The sequence below is a fragment of the Trichomycterus rosablanca genome, chromosome 16 (genome assembly GCF_030014385.1).
Source record: "Trichomycterus rosablanca isolate fTriRos1 chromosome 16, fTriRos1.hap1, whole genome shotgun sequence".
NCBI lineage: Eukaryota > Metazoa > Chordata > Actinopteri > Siluriformes > Trichomycteridae > Trichomycterus > Trichomycterus rosablanca.
This window is the reverse complement of record NC_086003.1, coordinates 24,624,213-24,647,451: the sequence shown is the minus strand read 5'-3', so window position 1 is coordinate 24,647,451 and position 23,239 is coordinate 24,624,213. Positions and strand designations below refer to the sequence as shown.

The window sequence follows — 23,239 nt, the reverse complement described above, 5'->3', positions numbered from 1 at the left end:
TCGTACACGGTGTGAAGGAGAGCGCAAGGACGTTATCGTTAATGGTGAAGCGCATCAGATTTGATCTGCGAGGATGATGATGATGATGATGGCAGATGATTAGCGGAGAAACCTCGCCTGACTCGTTTCAGATGGGGTGAGACAGCTCGCAGCAGGAATGTCCCTGGACTGGACCAAGGGACAATCTGCAACCAGGACATGTCCTCAATACTAACAAAAATATATGCAAGTCAGAAAGAGGGGAACGAGTGAGGATGCAGGGGGTGACGGTGACCGGAGAGGCGCCCACACTGAACGGGGGCGGACGGGAGGAGGTGAGGAGTCAAAGTGCGCAGGAACAAAACATATTATTATTTTTGTCCTGTGTTTTCTATTGGATTTCTTTTATAAAAGTCAAACTAACACGTTATTGTTTATAGCTACTGAGTGCACATATAGTTCTACTACTATTTAATGGGTTTATGCAGAACGGTATGATGGCGCAGCTAGTTGAGTGAGTGCCGCACAGAACTATATGTCCTGGCTACTTGGGTTCGACCCATGCCTCTGGTCACAGTAATGTGAAGTTTGCCAGGTTGTTCCTGTTTACTGGTGGGTCATCTCAGAGTACTATACTTTCCTTCAACTGCACAAAAACATGCATTAGGTGGATTGGGCACTTGATGTGGATGAGCGAGTGAAAGTGTATGTGTAATATCCAATGCCATGGGTTGGTGTCTGGTCCAGGGTGTGTTCCTGCTTCGCGTCCAGTATTTCTGGGTAGCACCAGACCCTCTGTGATTCAGGATTTGAATTACTGTTTGTATTTTAATTCCATTTTATTGTTTATTATGGCTTCATAATAAACAAGGGTAAGGGTCACACTGGGCACAAGGCAGGAACACACCCTTACCCATTTACACACTTACTCACTTACACAGAGGGGCAATGTTGAGCAGCTGATCCACCTTCTTCATGGGATAGGATAACATGCCAAACTCATCACAGACAGTGGCTGGAGTTGTGGATGGCATCCACACTAACAGCCTTGCCAACATAATTTACATGAGGTATGTTTTGTGATCTACATTCTGATTGTTTATTTTATTTCTTAATTAATTTCACTAACCACTTTATCCTGGTCAGGGTCACAGTATGTCCAGAACAATTCATAAACATGGAACAAATACACCCTAGGCAAAGCTTCAATCCATCCCATGGCAAAACACACATTCCCACATTTAAGTACCCACTTAGTCACACATAGGGGTAATTTAGAACAAATCAACCCTCTGGTTGAAAGGTAATACCAAAGTATTTAAAGGAAACCTACATGCACACAGGGAGAACATGCCAGACTTCTCACAGACAGTGACAGTGGTTGATAATCGAATCCAGGTCCTCAGGATTCATTTTGCTTTGATGCATCCACTCTACCAGCTACACCACTGCACCACCCATAAAATCATGAAGTCACCCATGAAGAGTTTTGCCCCAAATTTAGCACCAACTTTAGAGCATATTTAGAAACACTGTACAAAAGGAGGACAGGGTGCCAGACTATTTTGCAGGGCATCATGCACCCACCCATGTACTCACTCACACCTAAGAGGAATTTATAGAAGCGTTTCCACCTACTTGCACATTTTTGGGAGATAAGAGAGGTGTAATTTCTAGAGAGAACCCATGTGAGGCAGAAGAATATCTCACATATCAAACTCCTTACAGTAATCAGAGGCGAGGTTTAAAAGCTGTGCAGCACTGACACTATCTTCTGGGACACCGTAATAAATTCTAGTGTTTTTGTCCATTCAGTCTACATTTAATCATTTTATTTACACTAAATTTTAAAATCCTTACATATTTGAATTGTTAAAACTACCAAATTTCCCAATAACACAAACTGTTATTGTACAGTATATACAGTATACAGTCAAAATATATATATTGTCTGTGAGGAGTTTGACATGCAGAAGGTGGATCAGCTGCTCCACATTGCCCCTTGGTGTAAGCGAGTAAGTGTGTAAACGGGTAAGGGTGTGTTCCTGCCTTGTGCCCAGTGTGACCCTAACCAGGATGAAGTGTATATATAAATATATACATCTTATCAACTCCTCTATTCTGGTCAGGATTGCGGTGGGTCTGGTTAAAAACTTGGTTCCTGTTTGAGGGCTCAAAGGTCATCTTATTTAACAGTGGTTTTGGACCTTGCCCTACATGGATTGAGATTTCTCCAAATTTTCTGAATCTTTTCATAATATTATGTACGGTGGATGGTAAAGGAAATAAATAAATGGAAACTTAAAACAGACAAATAAAAAGTTGTCAGTTCTCTCATGAAGTTTGGTACAAATAAGCAATGATCCATCATTGCTTGCAGGGACTAAGACTTTGATGGATCCTCCTTTTACACCCTATTATGATTCCCTCATCTGTTACCAATTCACTGGCTTCTTAAAGAATGCTGTAACTTGAATATGTTTTAGGATTTTCACTCTTATTTTGCCCTTGTCCAAACCTTTTGAATGTGTTGAATTAATGTGTTACACACTTACACTTAGGGCAATATTTACCAGCTCCAATTGGTCTTTGGACTTGTGTAAGGAATCCGGAGCACCCAGAGAAAATCCATGGTCGTCCTAAAAGTGAAATGTTGCCCCAGTCTGAGTTGCACATCAGGAGGCAGTTTCCTTTAAGTATGTTGGTGTATTTGGCTGGATTTATCCATCCTTCAGTTCCTACCAGTCTCACTGTCCCTGGCTCTGAGAGCACCCTACACCATGTTTCACTGTTGGGATGGTACTAGCAAGGTGATGAGCAGTGCCTGTTTTTGCCAGACATAATGCTTGTTGTTCTGCTGAAACAGTTTATTTTTGTCTCATTAGTCCAGAGAATATTTTTCCTCATGTTGGCTTTTATGTGTATCTTCTACTCAGCAGCTGTTTGCCAGTCCGTCATTAAGACCTGAATTATGAAGTGCTGTTATGATGGTTGTCCATCAGACAGGTTTTTCTATCTCTGTACAGGACTTTTGGTGCTCTGTTAGGTTCTGTTAGGTTCTTTCTCACCTCCCACATCACTGCATTTCTTGCCCGTATGCCCAATTTGGCCAGACGTCCATTCTAAGAAGGTGTAAAGTGCTTCCAAGCCTCTACCATTTTGAAATAATGAAGGCCACTGTGGTCCAGTTAGTCTTAGATTTTGTTTTATATCCTTGGCATGATCTTTGCCTTGTGACAATGTGATGCAGAGACAGTTCCTTGGACTTCATGGCTTGTTTTTGTCTGTACAGTGCAGAATAAACTGTGAACCCAGGTGCCATTCTAAACTATGTCTAATCAATTCATCTTGTGACAGGTGAACTCCAGTTAGACACATCTCAAGATAATTAAAGCAAAGACGATGCACCAGACGTCAATTTGGAGTGCCATAGCAAAGGGTGTGAATATTTTTGTGACTAAGAGATTTCAGTTTTTAAATTCATACATTTAAAAACACACGTTTTCACTTGGTCATTATGGGCTTGGATGTACATTATTTCAATTCAAAATCAAATCCACAACACAATAAAGTGCACAGAAAGTGTAGGGGTCTGAATACCTTCTGAATTCACTGAATATGGAATAAATTCTGATTCTTTTGAAGCCAGAAGGAAAGAACATAATGCTGAAGGGTTGGGCATACATTGTAATGGAGCTTGTATAGAGGGTCATAATTGAATAGCCTTCCATTGACATGATTATAAAATGTTTTTTTTTTACAAGGGGGCAGGTCTGAGGGCATCTCTGTACCGTCTCAGTCATCATTCTGTAGAAGCTGCGTGTGCTGGTCTGATGGGTGTTTATTTTTACTCTTTGTATGTAAGTCAGACGATTACTTCTAATGTCCAGGCAACAGTACTAGGTCAAGCCGTAGGTACACCTGCTGTGTGTGTGCGTTTGTAGTTATTAATTACTAACATTAGCCTTTTATTAATAAAATAGACTACCATCAGACCACCACTGTCAGACACGCTTTATGGGCAAAGATTCTGAACACAATGTGTACCCAGATTTGTCTGTTAGACTGCTGGGAAGATCCGATTTGATTTGAATCTTAGAGCTTGCACCAATGGTGATGTGCTTTGCCCAATTCTAGCCAATGCTTAACACAGCAAATATTAATCTTAAGCTTGTGTGTCATGAAATTTCAGATGAACAGTTCTTGTACTGATGCTGCTGCCTGACTGAAGTTGCTGCATTGAACACAGACAGTATTTATGAGCAACATACTTTAGCACTAGATGATCTGTTGTTGCTCCTAGATGTTTTCACTTCATAATAACAGCACTTATAAACGACTGCTCTAGCACGGCAGAATTCTGACAAACTAGACTAGTTAAAAAAGGGGCGTTGCATGACAGTACCATGTCAAGTTGAACAATGCAGAGCTGACATCTTAAACTTGTGAGTTCGAATCTCAGCTCTGTTATCGGCAACTTGGGCACCTACACAGGCATTGATTGACTCGTTTGTCAGGGTTGGATGCTGGAGGGGATTTCTCATAACTGCGACCTCTGTATCAGAGATGGGGGACAATGGGGATCAGTGCGTGACTGTCTGTACACAACACTGAGTCCCATATAAACCCGTCTAGTGCAGGTGAAAAGATGCAGTCGGCTTTTGCACACATGTCGGAGGTGCCTTGTTAGTCACGACTCTCCTCGGTCAGGAGTGGAGGTTAGCAGCAATAGAAGGGAAGCAAAATGCAATCAGGTAAATGGACATGACTAGATTGGAAGGAAAATTGGGAAAGAAACCCAATTCTGCTGTCAGTTATTAAGATCACATGCTTGATTTAACACACTTAATAGTTATGTGGCTAAAAAGCCAAACCCAGATACCCAGAGAATGCATACCTACATAGATGTAAAATGATTCAATGTAAAATAACCCTAACCTAGTGCTTTAAGACTGAGAAACACTGTCTTGGCTCTGACGAGCGTATGATCTCCAAGAGATTTACTGTATTTATGGCAGGGAGCCACTTCCAGCAAAATGGGAAAGGTTCTCATCAACATCCACTCATCTTAAATTATGTATCTTGTAAACACTGTATGGTGTCCATAAAGTCAATTTCTGCCAAAAATATTTGTAAGCTGGAGTCATTACAGGCATATTTGCGGCCATTTAGAATCTATTATGCATGGAAGATATTGATTCGTCCCAAATCATCTGAATCATCTGTTGTATAAATTATGGTTATTGAACAGCCACCACACTCATGCAGTCACACAATGCTCTTTCTTCCATAACTAATAAATAAGCCAGACACAGGCATTAGATCCAGGCATAGTCAAACCTGTCAGCTGCCTTGTGTCACAGATGGAACGGACTTACTGTACAAGCTATATGGTCAAAAGTATGAGGACCATGATCCAACCATGAGCTTGGTGAACATGGGCTTTTATATTATTTGCAGAGTTAAGTGCATCCACACATCTTAAAAAGCTTTCCACAAAGTTTTGGAGGGTGTCAGTGTGAATTTGTGCCTATTCAGTTAAACAAGTATTTATAGGGTCAGGTCTTGTTGATGGAGAAGCTCTGGTTTGCAGTTAATGTTCCAATTCATCCTAAAGCTGTTGAGTAGGGTTTAGGTCAGAGTTTTGTGCCGGCCACTAGTGCTTCTCTCTAACAAACTCAACAAATCATGTCTTTATAGATGTAGTGCTTTGATCGATTGTAGTCTCTCTGCAATTCCTCTGTTGTATACACCATACCCACGCTGGCCAAGGAGGCTTGGCATGCTAGCACATTCTTCCTCCGAGATACATGAATCCCCGACCTCTTCTTTTTCACTGCCCAGTGGCAGATTTTTCCAGAGAGCTTTTAACAGGCACTTCATTTCTGAATTCCTCAACCAGACAGTAGAAGTCACTGGTGCAGCATTATGAAGGTGATCATCCAGCCTTTCCTCACTAAAAGATTGATAATTAAATATATAGACCACCTTGAGACTCAAACCCAGGTCTCCACAGCGATGGGTTTGCACATTAGACTGCTGCACCACTTAAGCATTTTTGTATCTTTATGAACCTACCAGTAATTGTGAATTAAGGCTGTAAATGTTAAACAAGATGTAGAATCTCGAGAAACTCCATAAAATGTGGATCACCTACAATAAATACTATTAATATATGTTTTAATAAAAATATGTTTTATGCTGATAAATGTTAGAAATGTGTGCAGCATCCAGATGTGTTTGAACTATCAGAGTATTTTATCAGACATAGTTCTAATTGGTTATACACTTTAGGAGAAATGCCTGCACTGTAAGCATTTTGGGGTGGGTAGCAGGACTGAAACTGTAGTCTAGTCTTAGAGTTTACAGTCTGTGTCACTTTACTAAAGTTTGAACAAGACAAAAAGTGTCCAATCAAATCCAAGACTGCCAGATTGTTCAGCATCGTTCAGCTACACATGCTAATTTTTTTTTGGCTGTTTCTGTATTTAGGGATCTGTGTCTGTATACCAGACTTGGCTGTTATTATATTGGATTCCCTTTCTGGCACAACCCTCCTATTTTTATTTGGGCCTGGACCCAGCACTGAGAGCGCACTGAGAGTTCACCTCCCAATGGCTAGGCTGTTTACCCCGCATCCTGATCATAAGCTTGTTGGACATGCCATTCCAAAAACAAATGGAATTAAAATAGTGACCTCTATATAATATTTTCAGTTATAACAGTATGTGGGAGTTTGTATCACGCTTGCTCACCACCACTGAGATGTGGATTTTAATCTCAGCTACGCTAAGTCCGTAATGGTTTGGCACCCTGTCCACTGTATTCCTGTCTCGCACCCAGTGTTTTCCGGTGATACTGGCCCTGCTGTGACCCTGACCAGGATAAAACTTTTAATGAAAATGAAATAAAACAAACAACCACTTTCAAATGCAATGGTATGAAGTTAGGATGACTGTTGAGATGGTTTTAATATGAAGGTGAAAAAGTAATTTATTTCAAGTCTTGGAAGTCAAGTCTTGGTTTTCCTCTAATTTTCTCAAACTCAATAGTGATAAAACAGAGGTTCTTCTCATTGGTTCTAAATCTGTCCTTGCAAAAGTAGACAGTTTCTTTATTCCCATTGACAACACTCTTGTTTCCCCCTCCCTTCAGGTAAAGAGTCTGGGTGTCGTCCTTGATAGCACTCTGTCTTTCCAAACTCACATAAATAACATCACTCGGTCTGCATACTCTTATATTCGTCATATTAACCGTCTCCGTCCCTCCCTCACTCCTGACAATACTGCCATTCTGGTCCACTTCCTGGTCACACCCCGTATGGACTATTGTAATTCTCTTCTATTTGGTCTCCCTCTCAAGTCCCTCCATAAGGTACAACTAGTTCAGAATGCTGCTGCCCATATCATCTCTAGAACCCCATCCATTCATCACATCACCCCCGTTCTTCAACAGCTCCACTGGCTCCCTGTTAAATTTCGCATTTACTATTAACTTATACTGCTCACCTTTAAGGCTATCCATCACCTTCACATAAATAGACCCAGCCGGACCCTTAGATCTTCCTTATCCATTAGTCTTACTGTCCCTCCAGCCCGTTTGACTACCATGGGGTCTAGAGCTTTTAGCCACTCGGCTCCCCGTCTCTGGAACTCCCTCCCACCAGACATTTGTAATATTGACTCTCTGGACATTTTTAAATCACGCCTCAAAACTCACCTGTTTAGGACAGCATACAGTCTTTAGCCTGCTCCCTTGACTTTATATATTTTTAAAATTTCTTCCCTGTTTTTATTGCTTTTTTATGTTGTTTGTATATGTTTTTTGCTTTGATTTTATTCTTTTATGTACGGTGACCTTGAAAGTCCTAAAAGGCGCCTATAAAAAAAAATTATTATTATTATTATTATTATTATTTCAGAACAACGTATGACTGTTAAAATATTCATAATGAATCCAAATCTGAATCTCCCCATGACTGCTTCACTCACACTCAAGCCTCGTCGGTTAACTGGCCATATTATATTTCAGACTAATCGATGGACATGGAGACACAGATGGGGGAGGGGAGATGTCTAGGATGTTTTATGGGACTTTGATTATTTTTCTTTAACCATTACAGTCGTATTAAAACTGTTCTGTTCATTCAAACTATTTCCACATTATTGGCTGAGGCGATTATAGGTTCTTTAGCTCTTTCTGATGCATGTTAATAAGGTGTTTGTACAGCTGTGTGTGTGTGTGTGTGTGTGTGTGTGCTTTTAGGTTTTAATGGTGTCTCTCAGCTAGAGATAGTGGATGTGCTGAGTGAGCAATCAGGAGTGTAAGAGTGCATCTCTACCTTATTTATGGTTATACTTATATCCTCTCCACTTTGCCTCCCCTTCAGCTACTCTATATGACCAGGAGTGTGTGGACATCTGACCATGAGCTTGTGGGACATTCTATACCAAAACCATAAGCATTATTATATGACCAGAAGTGTGTGGACACCTGACCATGAGCTTATGGGACATTCTGTACTGAAACATAAGCATTGTTATGGATTTCCATATAGACATCCCTCACTCAGACACCCTCACTTATTGTGCCTGTTTAGCTGCCTGGCCAGATTGATAGCCAATCTGAGATTAAAATTTGAGCGCTTGAAATCTCCTAGATGGGCTAGTGCCACCCTAGAAGAGCTAGGCGGCACTTGAAAATATTATTCCTACAAATGGGGAATGGGGGCACTGCAGAAAAAGTTTGGGAATCACTGAACTATATTAATCAATCAGAGTTATTTTATGTATTAATTTATTCTGATTTTGCACTAGGGTTGCATAGTGGCTCATGGATAAAGGTTCTTTCTGTGTAGAGTTTGCATGTTCTGTTTGTGTTGGTTTCCACTGGTAGCTCCGGTGTCCTTCCACAGTCCACAGACATGCAGTTAATCAGTGCTACTAAAATTGCCCTTGGTATGACTTGTGTGTGTGTGTGTGTGTGTGTGTGTGTGTGTGTGAGAGAGAGAGAGAGTGTTTATATATATATTTTTTTTGTTTATGCGTTTTTATCCCCTTTTTCTCCCCTTTAGCAAGTCCAATTGCCCGATTGCATCATGATTCTTCTCCACCAATGTCGATCCTCACTCTGATTGAGGAGAACGAAGCTAACCCACTCCCCCTCTGACACGTATGCATCTTATCAACTACACTTTGACGAGTGCAATGCAGATCAGCACTGTGTATGGAGAGACACACCCTCACAGCACTCTTTTCCCATCTCTGTGCAGGAATATGTGCAGGAATCAGCCAGCAGAGGTCGCAATCGCATCAGTTATGAGAGAGTTCCTATCCGGCTTTTTAATATCCCACCCCTATCTGAACAACAGGCCAATTGTTGTTCGTGTGGCCGCTCAGCCCAGTCGGCAGGCAGAGCTGAGACTCGATACAATGGATTTGAGATCCCAGCTCTGGTTCCAGCATGTGTTTTTACCGCTGCGCCACCTGAGCGGCATAGAGAGAGAGTGTGTTTGCCCTGTGATGGACTGGCAATCTGTCCATGGTGTTTCCTACCTTTCGCCCAGTGAATTGTACCCACTGTGACCCTTGGTGAGATAAAGCAGTGGTAAAACAGACAATGAATGAATGAATGATTTTGCACTATTTGATGACGTAGTGTTCTCTCCCCTCCGGTTCCACAATTTTGTGTTATGTAGTAAGTATTAGTTTAAGCACAAAATGAACTTGGACTCTGCTGGCACAATATAGACCTTTTACGATGGGTGGATTAGAATTGGGTACTGACCCAGTGTTGCTGAGGCGAGACTCTTTTTCAACTGTGTTTAAGAGGCACAGCTGGTCGTGTCTAAGGGAGGGTGGCCGATAGGGTTTCATTGTCGTTGTGTAATTGTGACCTTTGCTGTCTGGTCCAGGCACTTTCACGAGTGGTGGATGATTTGCCGAGAGCATAGCGTGACTCTCTAAATGTGATATGGTCGTTTGTGAAACACTAGCGTGTGAGGGCATGTGAAAGTCTGTGGTTGTCCTCATTCAGTTTTGGGGAGCTGGATTTGATTTTACCCACTGGTCACTGTCTGTAAAGTGTTTCACATGTTTGTGTCTGATGTAAAGATGGTGGATCAGCTTTCCTAAATTGCCTCTATGTGTCAGTGATCAAGTTAGTGAATGTGAATGATTTTGCACTATTTGATGATGTAGTGTTCTCTCCCCTCTGGTTCCACAATTTTGTATTATGTAGTAAGTTTTAGTTTAAGCACAAAATGAACTTGGACTCTGCTGGCACAATGTGGACCTTTTACACTGGGTGGACTAGAATTGGGAACTGACCCAGTGTTGCTGAGACGAGACGCCACAATGAACTAATATTTTCTGAAATGAATTTTAGATGAAATGCTTTGAGGGTAAAAAACAAGTGAAAAATCGACTGCAACAAATACTTATGTAGGTATGAGCTTCCTGGAAGATATTATTTTCAATCCTTCTGTTCAACTGAATATTTTATGACATGAGAAAATGGCTTTGTCCTTCCTCCTAAAATACTTCACTCTTAATGATATCTTTACATAAGCCGTTAGCAATGAATGTAATCAGTCTCGTGTCCTCATCATCTGTGCAGTCAAATAAAACCACACACACACACACACACACACACATACAGTGCACTTACATACATATGCTCGGCCATCCAGAGCCCTTCATGAGAAATTATCCCGCCCCGACTGCGCTTTCTTGTAGTGCAGCTAAATTATTTACCCCTGACTCTAAACTACCAGGTGGATTTATACTCTATTTATGTGCTCATGCCAGTTTGCACTACATCATAGTGCATTCAGACTAATCATAGAACTATACAGAAGTGCTTACCACAGAATGTCATTGTTGGCACCAAGGACATTTTTACAGCATGAACACTCACAGTTTCACATACACTCCCCCGAGCATTACTAAGCATTTACTGCTGTAATTGTGCCTGTGGTTACTGAACATCTACTGAGTGAGTAATAATGCTGCATATCTCATTGCAGTAAGAGAGCATATTGAGAGGGTAATGATAGTGTACTTCAGTACCATAAAAAAGATTTACACAAATATGTACACTGAGTGAAAATGATACAGCTTCTATTAAACATTTTACTAACATTTAATACAAGCATTTTGATCATTATGGTCTCGTCATTTAATTCAACCATTTTTACCATTTAAATCTCAGCTGTGCTATCGACCTGGCTGAGTGTTTGATAGGCACAGTTGGCTGTGTCTGTGAGGGAGGGTCAACGGGGTTTCATTGTCGTTGTGTAATTGTGACTTTTGCTGTCTGGTCGAGGCACTTGCACAGGTGGTGGTTGATTGCCGAGAGCATAGTGTAACCCATATCAAATAACCCATACATTACTGTATTAAGTACTTTGGCAAGTGAACGCACAACCAGGACAGTGTGGTGGCACTGCTGGTGAAGTGGGTGTCGCAAATCAACATGGGTTGTTGCCTTCTGTTATTATCTGTGAGAAGTTCTGCATTTTCTGCATGTCTCGAAATAGATGGATTTGCTGCTCTAAACTGCACCATAGTTTGAGAGAGTAAGCATATCTATAAGGACGTTTTGGCATAAGATGGATTGGCACCCTGACCCTGAGCGTGTATTTATGCCTCACGCCCAGTGTCTTTAGTTTGCAATGGACCCATCAGTACAAATTAATAATTAATTCTAAATTAGTGGTATTGGGGGTGGCACGGTGGCTTGGTGGGTAGCACTGTCACCTCACAGCAAGAATGTCCTGGGTTTGATTCCCAGGTGGAACTGTCTGGGTCCTTACTGTTTGGAGTTTGCATGTTCTCCCTGTGTCTGTGTGGGTTTCCTCCGGGAGCTCCGGTTTGCGGTGAAGTGAATTGGAGATCCAAAATTGTCTGTGACTGTGTTTGACATTAAACTTAAACTGATTAATCTTGTGTAGCCAGTAACCAAAGTGTGTGTAAAACATGATGTTAAAATTCTAATAAAATAAATAAACCATTGATGGTGTCACATACTGTGTAGTGCATAGGATATTACACCTGTCATAACCAACAATGTAAGCTGGCATGTGTCATCAGTGAAGTTGTGTGTTGTGATTGTGGTTTTCTCTACTATCAGTATATAAAATGTAATTAAAGTAAGGTAATGTTTAATATGGAAGCACTTCTGTAAATCGCTATGGATAAGAGCGTCTGCTAAATGCTAAAAATATAAATATAAATGTAAAATATGTGGATTATTGTTTATGGTATTTGTCCACATGCTGCAGATGTGGTAGATTAGGTTGGTAAACATTTGACTCTCTTTTTACATGAAGCATGACCTTGGCACGGGTGTAAACCACATTTACAGCATAGAGGTGATAGAAAATTCCAATTCACTATAATAAATTCCCCTTCACCTGTCTCAGTTTGCTCTCTTGTCCTTGTAAAAATGGCACAATTAAACTCTTGCACCTCTGCCAAGAAGAGCACACGATATCACAGCCTCTCTTGGATTCTAACAGGCCTTTTAGTGCTGCAGTCTCTCACGGCAAGGACGTTGCTCTCTGACTGTTAGCAGATTTATAGATGTGTGTGTGTGTGTGTCAGCAAGAGTCCGGGAGCAGGCTGTGAAAGGGATATGCACCTCCCATAATGCTTTTGAAATACTGCCTGCATAAGGAATCTTGCTTCTTTCAACTATATTTGTTCCTCTTCCTGTTTTTTTTCCCTAGGTCATTATATTTTGTTGATTATCTCTCTGTCTGTAGTTAAAAGCAATGCAGAAGGCAGGGGTGCAGTACCCAAAACGTCACCTGAGTGGCAGCACCGAGGCAGCCGAGTCTTATGATAATGCATTGATGGGTCTAAAAGCATTCAGTGCTCCCCATCTGTGCTGATCGAGAGCATGTTAAAAGCAGGCTTGGCTTGAGTTACGAGCAGCCAGGAAATGTATTCATCCCACAAGAGACCGGCGGATCAAAGTCAATTACCGTGGATAGGAAAAGTACATTTTGCCAAGTTACCGTCTGGGCTGTGTCAGAAATGAGTCGTGGCATATCCAGTGCAACATGCTTCCCAAATTCATAGTATATTTAATACAACACGGGTTTTTCCATTTTTCTTTTTTGTATTCTCCAACCTTTTTTTTTTCCAATCTAGTAGTTTCCAATTCCCTGATGGTCATTCCTCCACCAGTTGCACCACCCCTGCTTTGACAGAGGAGAGACCAAACTATAACATGCCTCCACCGAAATGCCTGCAGTATCTGCTGCTTCTTTTCCCTGTTAGAATCTTGCAGAGATCCGTATCTTGTATGGAGAGACACACTAAGCCCTTTCATGAGTGTCCCAAGCCACATGCAGGCACCTTAGGAGCAGGAAGAAAGAACCCAGTCGATCCCCTCCCTCAGTGACAGCCAATTGTGTCTGTTAGGCTAGGTCCACACTACATGACTTTACACTTTACAGCTGTCATCCTTTTAAGAAATGATCCAAGTTTGTTTTTGCATCCGAAATGCTTCGAAAAAACAAGGAAAAAAAGAATCTGGGTGAAGGAGTGGATTGACATACATGGCCAGTAGGGCTGAAGTAAATAAATATTTTTGCATTGAAAACGTTATTGTCAAGACAATAGACAATAAGGTAACATATACTGACCCCCCCCCCCCCCCCCCCCCCAGGTTTCCTCATCTTGCGTGCTCACTGGCTGCAACTTGACACCACACTCACTGCCAGTCATGACCTGGCCGCAACACTTTTTACACTACAGGATTTGGAGTCTCTGACAGGTCCAGATATAAAACAATAAAATCAATAAACCAAACACATCCAGACACACTAACAGCTTTTTCCCCTGAGCTGTAACACTTTTTAACCAAAGTTGTTCTCTTGGGCAAATGTTGGTAAATACTGGTTAACAGTCCGTGTGCTGTCGGGTCTGTTAAATATGTTCTATGTTACATGTCATACATGTGTAATTATCTGTACTGTTATGTGTATTGTTTGTACTACTATGTGGACTATTGTGTGTATTATTGTGTGTATCACCAAAGCAAATTCCTCATATGTGTAACATACCTGGCGAAGTAAAGTGATTCTGATTCTGATTCTGATATTTATCATGCTAGATATTTTGGCGAGCCTTTAAGCAGTTCACACATAGCAATCGAGAGCCGATTTTCAAGCCCTGAGCAAATGCCATTTGCCTCCTAGCTGGTGCATTTGGTGGCGACCTCCAAAACCTGCCTGCGAGCAAAAAGTCAGGGCTAAAATCGTGTAGTGTGAACTAGGCATTAGACACACAGACAGGTCGATAGCCCACTGAGATTCAACCCTAAGAGCATGAGATCTCAGCGGTGTAAGGCTAAAGCATTAGACCAGTGCACAACCCGAGCATCCCAACATGGGTGTTTTTCTAATTATTTATGCATTTCCACCCTTTTTCTCCAGATTTACCATAGCCAATTAGTCTTACGCTGCTGGGGATCCCAATTGCATTCAAGGATGATATATTTGCTTGCTCCACGCTCCCTCTGACGCGTGCCCAGTCCCTCTACCCCTTCTTTGAGGCTCATTCACTTCTGCACAGGCGCCTCTGTCTGCTTACCAGGGTCCTTGCACAGCGTTTAAAGACCCTATCCACTTAGTCCGGTCTTTTCCCACCCAGCAGACTCAGTGGTCAATTTTGTCTATTGCAGACACTGCCAATTGTGCCTGCTAGGTGGCGCCCAGCTGACCGGTAGCAGAGCCGAGATTCGAACATGGGTTTTGTTTTAACCAAGTGGTGAATTTTTACATTGTGGGAACCAATAATTATGTGTTTTTAGTAAAAAATGTGTTAGGAATGTTGGTTTTAAGGAAAATAAGTTTTAAAATGCATCCAAATATGCATTCAAAAGTGTTTTGGTATGCTAAACAAAGCTAGCTGTAAAATCATTAACTGTGCCTTTAACTTCCAAACCACCTTCTCTGATTCTTACACTCTATCTTACGTACTTTTTCCATTTCCTCCTGCAGCAACGTCCTCTCAAGCAGTCCCTGAGCGGCTCTCTGTGCCGGGAGTCTCACTGGAAGTGCCTGCTGCTGACCCTGCTCATGTACGGCTGCTTTGGCACATTAGGGTGGTGCTCCCTATACCGCATCACGGTCATGGCCACGGATGACCACGGTCCTGCCTACTTCTACGGCGATCGAGCCCGGCTCTACCATGACAGCCCCTGCTCCAATGGATATGTCTACATCCCCGTGGCCTTCCTGGCCATGCTCTATGTGGTCTACCTGGTGGAGTGCTGGCACTGCTACTCTAAAACAGCCAACCTCGCTAAAGTGGAGATCATTCAGGTGTATGACAGGATTCAGCGACTTCAGCAGGCTACCCCCTGCATCTGGTGGAAGGCCATCAGCTATCACTACGTACGACGGACCAGGCAAGTGACCCGGTACCGCAATGGAGATGCCTACACAACCACGCAGGTGTATCACGAACGGGTCAACACACACACCGCCAGCTCAGAATTTGACTACTCACGACATGGTGTCAAGGATGTTTCCAAAGAGCTGCAGGGCTTGCTGGATCATCCAGTTACCAGACTGCGCTTTACCAAGTGCTTTAGCTTTGCCAGTGCACGAGCCGAGACCACGTACCTTACCCAGCGAGCAAGGTTCTTTGGCGATAACGAGGGTCTGGATGACTATATGGAAGCACGGGAAGGAATGCATTTAAAGAATGTAGACTTCAGAGAGCACATGTTGGCTTTCCCAGATCCTTCCCGGCCACCTTGGTACACACGTCGCTGTGTCTACTGGCTGGCATCGGCATTTCTTTTATCCTGGCCACTTCGGGTGGTTGTTGAGTACCGCACAGCATATGTCCACTACCATGTGGAGAAGCTGTTTGGAGAGAATGAGGATGCAAATGAAAATGAAAATAGAGACAACTACCAGACAGGATTCGAGCAGGGCACAGGAGGTCCCACGTTGCACGTCATATCACGGGTAAACACAGTGGACATCACTGAACTGGAATGGCACATTCGTTGCAATCAGCAAATAGTGCCCAGTTATTCAGAGGCCTTGCTTATGGACATAGACATCAACCCTCATACCCCATTGTCTGTTGCAATGGCGGCCCAAATGAGACACAACTCCAGCTACTTCCTCCAGAGCTGCCCTCGCTGTCGGAGGTCCACGAGCAGCTCCTCTCTTCCCTCCTGGGTAAGAGGGAACATGGTCATAGGGGCAAACTCTTTTCCCATCAGGGCTGGAGGGAGGCTGGCTCTGAGCCGCAGCGGCTTTTCACTTGGGCGCCTGCACACCAACCGAAGCCGGCATGCGTGCCTGTTTCATTCCAGGAGCCTCGGAGGAGGACTGGCAGGAAGAGGAGAGGACGGCGGAGGATTTTTGGGTCTAGGGTTCCGTGGATCTGATGAGGAGAGAAGGGGCGTTCTGGAGAGAGAAGGTTTGGATGATGAGGAAAATTGTGAAGTTGGGGAGGAAGGACAAGGGCAGGAGGATCAAAGAGAAAACCAAGAGGTCAGGGGGGATGAGAGAGACCGGCCACCGGCCTATCAGGATGCTCTGTACTTTCCTGTCTTGATCATTCATGGAGAAGAGAGCTGTCATGGTGGGCGGGACATTGATACAGGATAACGGCAGGATCAGAGAATGTAGATTTAGAAAGTTTGCACAGGATTGTAGAGGGATCTCAGGTGAGTGAGATAAAACAGCAAAAGATGCAAAGTGCTGGAAGAAAGTAGAGTCCTTAGAACCAAGGGAACTGTGGAAGGAAAGTGAAACCTATGACATTCTTTCAAGACAGAGAGAAAAAAGTCTTTTTGGCTCCTATAAAGGAGGGTGGTGAGAAAGAACTCAGACGTCAGTTAACGTGTAGAATATTATAAGGTTTAAAGAGCAACACCAATGACATAATTAAATCTAGAATCTAGATAGTTTGCTTTTTTGGATGCTTCTCCCACAAAGGTGATGCGTAAAAGAAAGTCACATTTTATGAATTAGGTGCATGGCTTTATTTATTATTTCAGACAGTAGGGTCTCTATGAATGCCCCAAGCCCCAAGCTATCCAGAGAAAAAAGAAACAAACAGGTTGTTGGCAGAAGTCAACCTGGCAGTGTTTTTATACATTAGTACATGTGTGTTTGGGGCGTGGCTTGTGATGACACAGAGAAAATGGCCTAAATTGGTTTAGCTGTTGAATTTAAAAACCGGATCTCACAGATCATGTACATTCCCATTAAAAACCCTTGTGTCCCAAACTACATACTACATTTTTCATGCTATTTGAAGTTGTGCTTTGATTGGTTGTGCATTTTTGACAAAGTTTCATAGTAGGTTTGGGATGGAACCTATTTTTTCTTTCCAAATAATTTTTGCATTTTTAAAAACTCTGCTTTATTATGTTAAATCTGTAAATGGTTTCTAATAGCTTGTACTAGTCATACAAGCAAAAATGCAATTCTGAGGTCACTTATTGTCCTTTTTGCCTGCTTATTACTTAGCAATTGCAAGTTTAAGGGTAATTTTGTTGTTGTTATGTCAGCAAATAGTGCCCAGTTATTCAGAGGCCTTGCTGATGAACCTAGACATCAACCCTCATACCCCATTGTCTGTTGCAATGGCGGCCCTAATAAGTCACAACTCCAGCTACTTCCTCCAGAGTTGCCCTCGCTGTCCGAGGTCCACGAGCAGCTCCTCTCTTCCCTCCTGTGTAAAAGGGAACATGGCCATAGGGGCAAACTCTTTTCCCATTAGGGTTGGAGGGAGGCTGGCTCTGAGCCGCAGCGGCACAAGCACATTGTACATTATGCAGTTGCATGTTCTTCTGCATTCACAACAATAACCATTAAATATTAAATTACAGCAGTAAACGATACAGACATTATATTAAAATGATGGACATAACAGCACTTTGATTTTTCACAATTTAAAACCCGGTTGTGGCTGCACATTTCTCTGTGGAAGCATGTATTAACCCTCACTCTTCCATACTAATAGTTGCTGTGTAATACAGAAGACTCAGCTTGGTGGGAGTTTTCAGTGTCTTAAATTGAAGGAGGATACAGTAAACTTCACTATCACTTAAAAAACTATACAGACAGGACAAAAGAAATAGTCACTGGTGTTGTTCTTTAAATTCTGGGTCAGTACCTGTCCAGCCGACAGAAGCTGACTTTTAGAAAATTCTAGTAAGCATGAATAATTACATATCATATCTCGTATCGTATTCTATACCTTGCAATAGTATTTTTAAAACTAAAAAAAGAAAAACTCCAGTAGGTCCGTGTAATTCACTTTCACTTTAGAATGATTAGAGTTTACATGTAAGCTTGGACCACTCTACCTGATCACTTAGTATAAACATTCCAGACCAAACCACTTTTAAAAAATGGATGTGGTCCATCCTACATTTTGCCTAATGCCATTATGAAACCATAAGTGTAACGGTAGTTATACTGTGGATAAAAATTGATTTCCTTTAAAAATAAGAACAGACAGAGACAAAGCCAAAAGTTCTCAGGGGAAAAGATACTTTTTTTAATGGGGAATGAGAGAGAAAGTAGATGTTTGCTAAGTGAGCATGTAGGCTCTATTATAGTACCTTGCTGTTTGTATTTGTGCTTTAACCCGCGTATTGTGTCATTTTATTGCTTTGCAAAAGCTTGGTGCTCATGCTTTCAAAATCATCTGCCTTAAGGGTGTTTTTAGCTCCATGCCTACTAGAAAAGTATGACCACATATACAGTGTATCACAAAAGTGAGTACACCCCTCACATTTCTGCAGATATTTAAGTATATCTTTTCATGGGACAACACTGACAAAATGACACTTTGACACAATGAAAAGTAGTCTGTGTGCAGCTTATATAACAGTGTAAATTTATTCTTCCCTCAAAATAACTCAATATACAGCCATTAATGTCTAAACCACCAGCAACAAAAGTGAGTACACCCCTTAGTGAAAGTTCCTGAAGTGTCAATATTTTGTGTGGCCACCATTATTTCCCAGAACTGCCTTAACTCTCCTGGGCATGGAGTTTACCAGAGCTTCACAGGTTGCCACTGGAATGCTTTTCCACTCCTCCATGACGACATCACGGAGCTGGCGAATATTCGAGACTTTGCACTCCTCCACCTTCCGCTTGAGGATGCCCCAAAGATGTTCTATTGGGTTTAGGTCTGGAGACATGCTTGGCCAGTCCATCACCTTTACCCTCAGCCTCTTCAATAAAGCAGTGGTCGTCTTAGAGGTGTGTTTGGGGTCATTATCATGCTGGAACACTGCCCTGCGACCTAGTTTCCGGAGGGAGGGGATCATGCTCTGCTTCAGTATTTCACAGTACATATTGGAGTTCATGTGTCCCTCAATGAAATGTAACTCCCCAACACCTGCTGCACCCATGCAGCCCCAGACCATGGCATTCCCACCACCATGCTTGACTGTAGGCATGACACACTTATCTTTGTACTCCTCACCTGATTGCCGCCACACATGCTTGAGACCATCTGAACCAAACAAATTAATCTTGGTCTCATCAGACCATAGGACATGGTTCCAGTAATCCATGTCCTTTGTTGACATGTCTTCAGCAAACTGTTTGCGGGCTTTCTTGTGTAGAGACTTCAGAAGAGGCTTCCTTCTGGGGTGACAGCCATGCAGACCAATTTGATGTAGTGTGCGGCGTATGGTCTGAGCACTGACAGGCTGACCCCCCACCTTTTCAATCTCTGCAGCAATGCTGACAGCACTCCTGCGCCTATCTTTCAAAGACAGCAGTTGGATGTGACGCTGAGCACGTGCACTCAGCTTCTTTGGACGACCAACACGAGGTCTGTTCTGAGTGGACCCTGCTCTTTTAAAACGCTGGATGATCTTGGCCACTGTGCTGCAGCTCAGTTTCAGGGTGTTGGCAATTTTCTTGTAGCCTTGGCCATCTTCATGTAGCGCAACAATTCGTCTTTTAAGATCCTCAGAGAGTTCTTTGCCATGAGGTGCCATGTTGGAACTTTCAGTGACCAGTATGAGAGAGTGTGAGAGCTGTACTACTAAATTGAACACACCTGCTCCCTATGCACACCTGAGACCTAGTAACACTAACAAATCACATGACATTTTGGAGGGAAAATGACAAGCAGTGCTCAATTTGGACATTTAGGGGTGTAGTCTCTTAGGGGTGTACTCACTTTTGTTGCCGGTGGTTTAGACATTAATGGCTGTATATTGAGTTATTTTGAGGGAAGAATAAATTTACACTGTTATATAAGCTGCACACAGACTACTTTTCATTGTGTCAAAGTGTCATTTTGTCAGTGTTGTCCCATGAAAAGATATACTTAAATATCTGCAGAAATGTGAGGGGTATACTCACTTTTGTGATACACTGTAGCTGTATCATTATCCTTCAACTTGCATACAAACATACACACACATGATTTAACCTAAATGACAAAAACGTTTTAGCCTGGTCTACAGAGAAAATGTATAAATAATATATGATAAATAATACACTATATGGCCAAAAGTATGTGGACACCTGCACACCCCATTTATGTGTTGTTTTTACATTAACTATAATACAGGGTTAGTCCAAGAACTTTTACTTTTTTGGGAAGGTTTTTGCACTATATTTTAAAACTTCTGTTGTTATGCTAAAGGGTAAAACAAGATATTTTCAAACTGTTACCAAAGCACATGGTTCTCTAAAATGTTACTGCGTGCACAAATCATTAAAATCCCCAAGACCGTTATTTCTCTTCCACCAAACTTCATAGTTGTATTTGTATGTAGTCAGGCTGTATTCAATTTCAATTAGTAAAGCGTGATTTAACACTTTAGAATGCACTGGTAGAGTTCTAATCACCACCTAAGCTGACAGTGGATATTGCCCATGCTGAACTTAGGCCAGTCCTCTATGTACTGCTCAGCCAAGAAAACCCTACCCATAAAGCCCTACATGAAAAGTTACTGTGCTGATCTTGCGTATCTTGCTTTCAGGGGTAGATTGGAACTCTAGTTGATCCTAGATGTTTTCAATTTTTAGCACATACAATCAACTGGGACAGCTCTAGCAGTCAAAATTCAACTGACTGTTGGAAAAAGGCACCCTGTTGTAGGGTTAGTGTTTGTCTATAGAATGCAGAATGTATATGTCTTCTGCAGCAGTTAACAATGAATCTGGCTAAAACCCTCTAATTATAAATGGTATCTACACACGTTTGGTCATGTAGTGCATGTGAAATGTAATTCTGATTTGCTCAATATAACTTAACACTTAAGAATGAAACCATGACACCATCCCCTCATCTGTCACTCATATTGCCTGCTTAAACATCAGCAGCTTTTGTCCTTTAATTTTATAGATGTCTGTCCTCTGATGTATATAAATGATTCAATTAGAAAAACAAAAACTTTAATATCTCACGACTGTCACTAGTGAAAAGCACATGATTGCCTATAAAAGACAAACTACAATCCAGAATTACACCAATACATCAGTCCAAGGCTCCTATGTCCACACAGACACAAGCAATGTCAATGTTTTTGGCATAGATTAGAATATGCACATCGTGTAGGCTTATTAGGAGCACAACTTAACATCATTTTACTTCAGAAACAGTTTAGAAGCTAATCATAAAGTAAATGAATGTAGCCAACAGTGTTGCAGCAACATCTGAGCAGGCAAAATAAAACTCCAAAGGACAAACCAGAAGCATCCACGATTAGTCAGCAGGATTGCCATTAGTGTAGTTAATGCCACTACTTCAGCTAGCACTAAACAGTAGTTCTTTCTGTGATGATAAATGATGATGATGGTGATGTTGATGGTGGAGGTCACATAAATAAAATCAAACAATTCACAGTGTGTAATGAGTTTTTCTTATTATAGCTATTGAAACACTTTGGGTTATGTATTACCAGACTGAACTTGGATTTAGTGGAATTAAGTTTCAAACCTTGGGTGAGAATTACTTATCTCATGGTCACTTTATATACTGATATTTAGCTGGTACAGTTGGTTGCAAAGATTTTAAAGTAAAAAGGAGTTCTGCACCAAAAGATTTAAAAATCAGTGTCGGGATACTCCGCTAGTGCACCAGCGCAGGGATTCTGGACCCTCCAAGTTTGAATCTCAGCTCTGCTACCAGTTGGCTGGGTGCCCCTAGCAGGCATAATTGGCAGTGCCTGCAGCAGACAAAATTGGCCACTAGGTCTGCTGGATGGAAAAAGACCGAACTAAAAAAGGTGGGTGGGGTCTTCAACACTGTGTGAGGACCCTGGTTAGTAGCCCAAGGTGCCTGTACAGAAAAGTGAGGGACACAGTGCAATGCTTATCTGTGGGTAGATCGTAAACATGTTTGGCGTGCAAGGCTTTTAAATTTCTTGCAAAAGCAAGAATAAAACACAGTGCCTAAACTTTTGGACATATTCACATGTTTTTAAATGAATCAGATATAAAGTAACTATGGAAACCCAACACTGAATAATGATTAATCATCTTTAACACATTTTGGTGTCTGTATCAAAAAGGGTAAAAACGATATACTATATATTAATAGGTATATACATCAGACTTCCTTTTTACTTAAAAATCATGGAGTTTATGGTTGATGCCACTACATGCCACTTTTCCCCCATATAAACAGTTTTACTTTTTTAAAGCTCTGGCATTAAGCAACCTTTTTAATATTAAAAAAAGCCAAATTACACTGTTAGTCCTTTCATGCAGTTGGTAATGTATTGTAAATTGTACTGTTCTCTTTTCATAACCCCATTACCTTACTCTCCTCACCCATTTACAATATGTGCATGACGGCAGTGGGTGTAGTCTCTACCCTAATGATAAATGAGATCGAATGAGGGAGAGAAAGAAAATGCTTGCACACCTGGGAGAAATAATAGAAGCTCATTTGCGCTGGAAATGACTAGCGAATGTTACAGGACAGACAAGGACATAAACCTGCTGGTATGCACCCCTGGTAAGTAAAATGCATAAATGTCTTTAAAACAAATTTTACATTCACATTACAGAAGATGTTATGACATGACAAAAGGTTGGGACAAAGATAAAATAATAGTAAAATGTTTACAGAATATTCAAGTTTCATTGTTTTAAAGCAATTAACAATAAGCAGGTACATTGGTAACAGTCAACTTGGTTACCATGATTGACAATAAGAGGAGGTTTCACTAAGAGTTTAGTTTTTGTAAGCAAGATGGCTCATTGTTTGACTGTGGGTGTGTGGGGGGA

At 41.7% G+C, this 23,239-nt stretch overlaps 1 protein-coding gene across 1 annotated transcript; it reads left to right on the top strand.

Moving 5' to 3' along the window:
• Nucleotides 1-16,765, top strand: LOC134330633 (transmembrane protein 151B). The gene is made up of 2 exons (XM_063011835.1): nucleotides 1-314; nucleotides 14,993-16,765. The coding sequence occupies exons 1-2, from the start codon at nucleotides 255-257 to the stop codon at nucleotides 16,622-16,624; spliced, it is 1,692 nt and encodes a 563-aa protein (XP_062867905.1). The 5' UTR covers nucleotides 1-254; the 3' UTR covers nucleotides 16,625-16,765.
• The last annotated feature ends 6,474 nt before the right edge of the window (nucleotides 16,766-23,239 follow it).

Coding starts and splice junctions, on each gene's coding strand:
- LOC134330633 (XM_063011835.1), top strand. CDS start 255: ATGCAGGGGGTGACGGTGACCGGAGAGGCGCCCACACTGAACGGGGGC. Junction 315..14,992: donor ACGGGGGCGGACGGGAGGAG/GTGAGGAGTCAA, acceptor TTCCTCCTGCAG/CAACGTCCTCTCAAGCAGTC.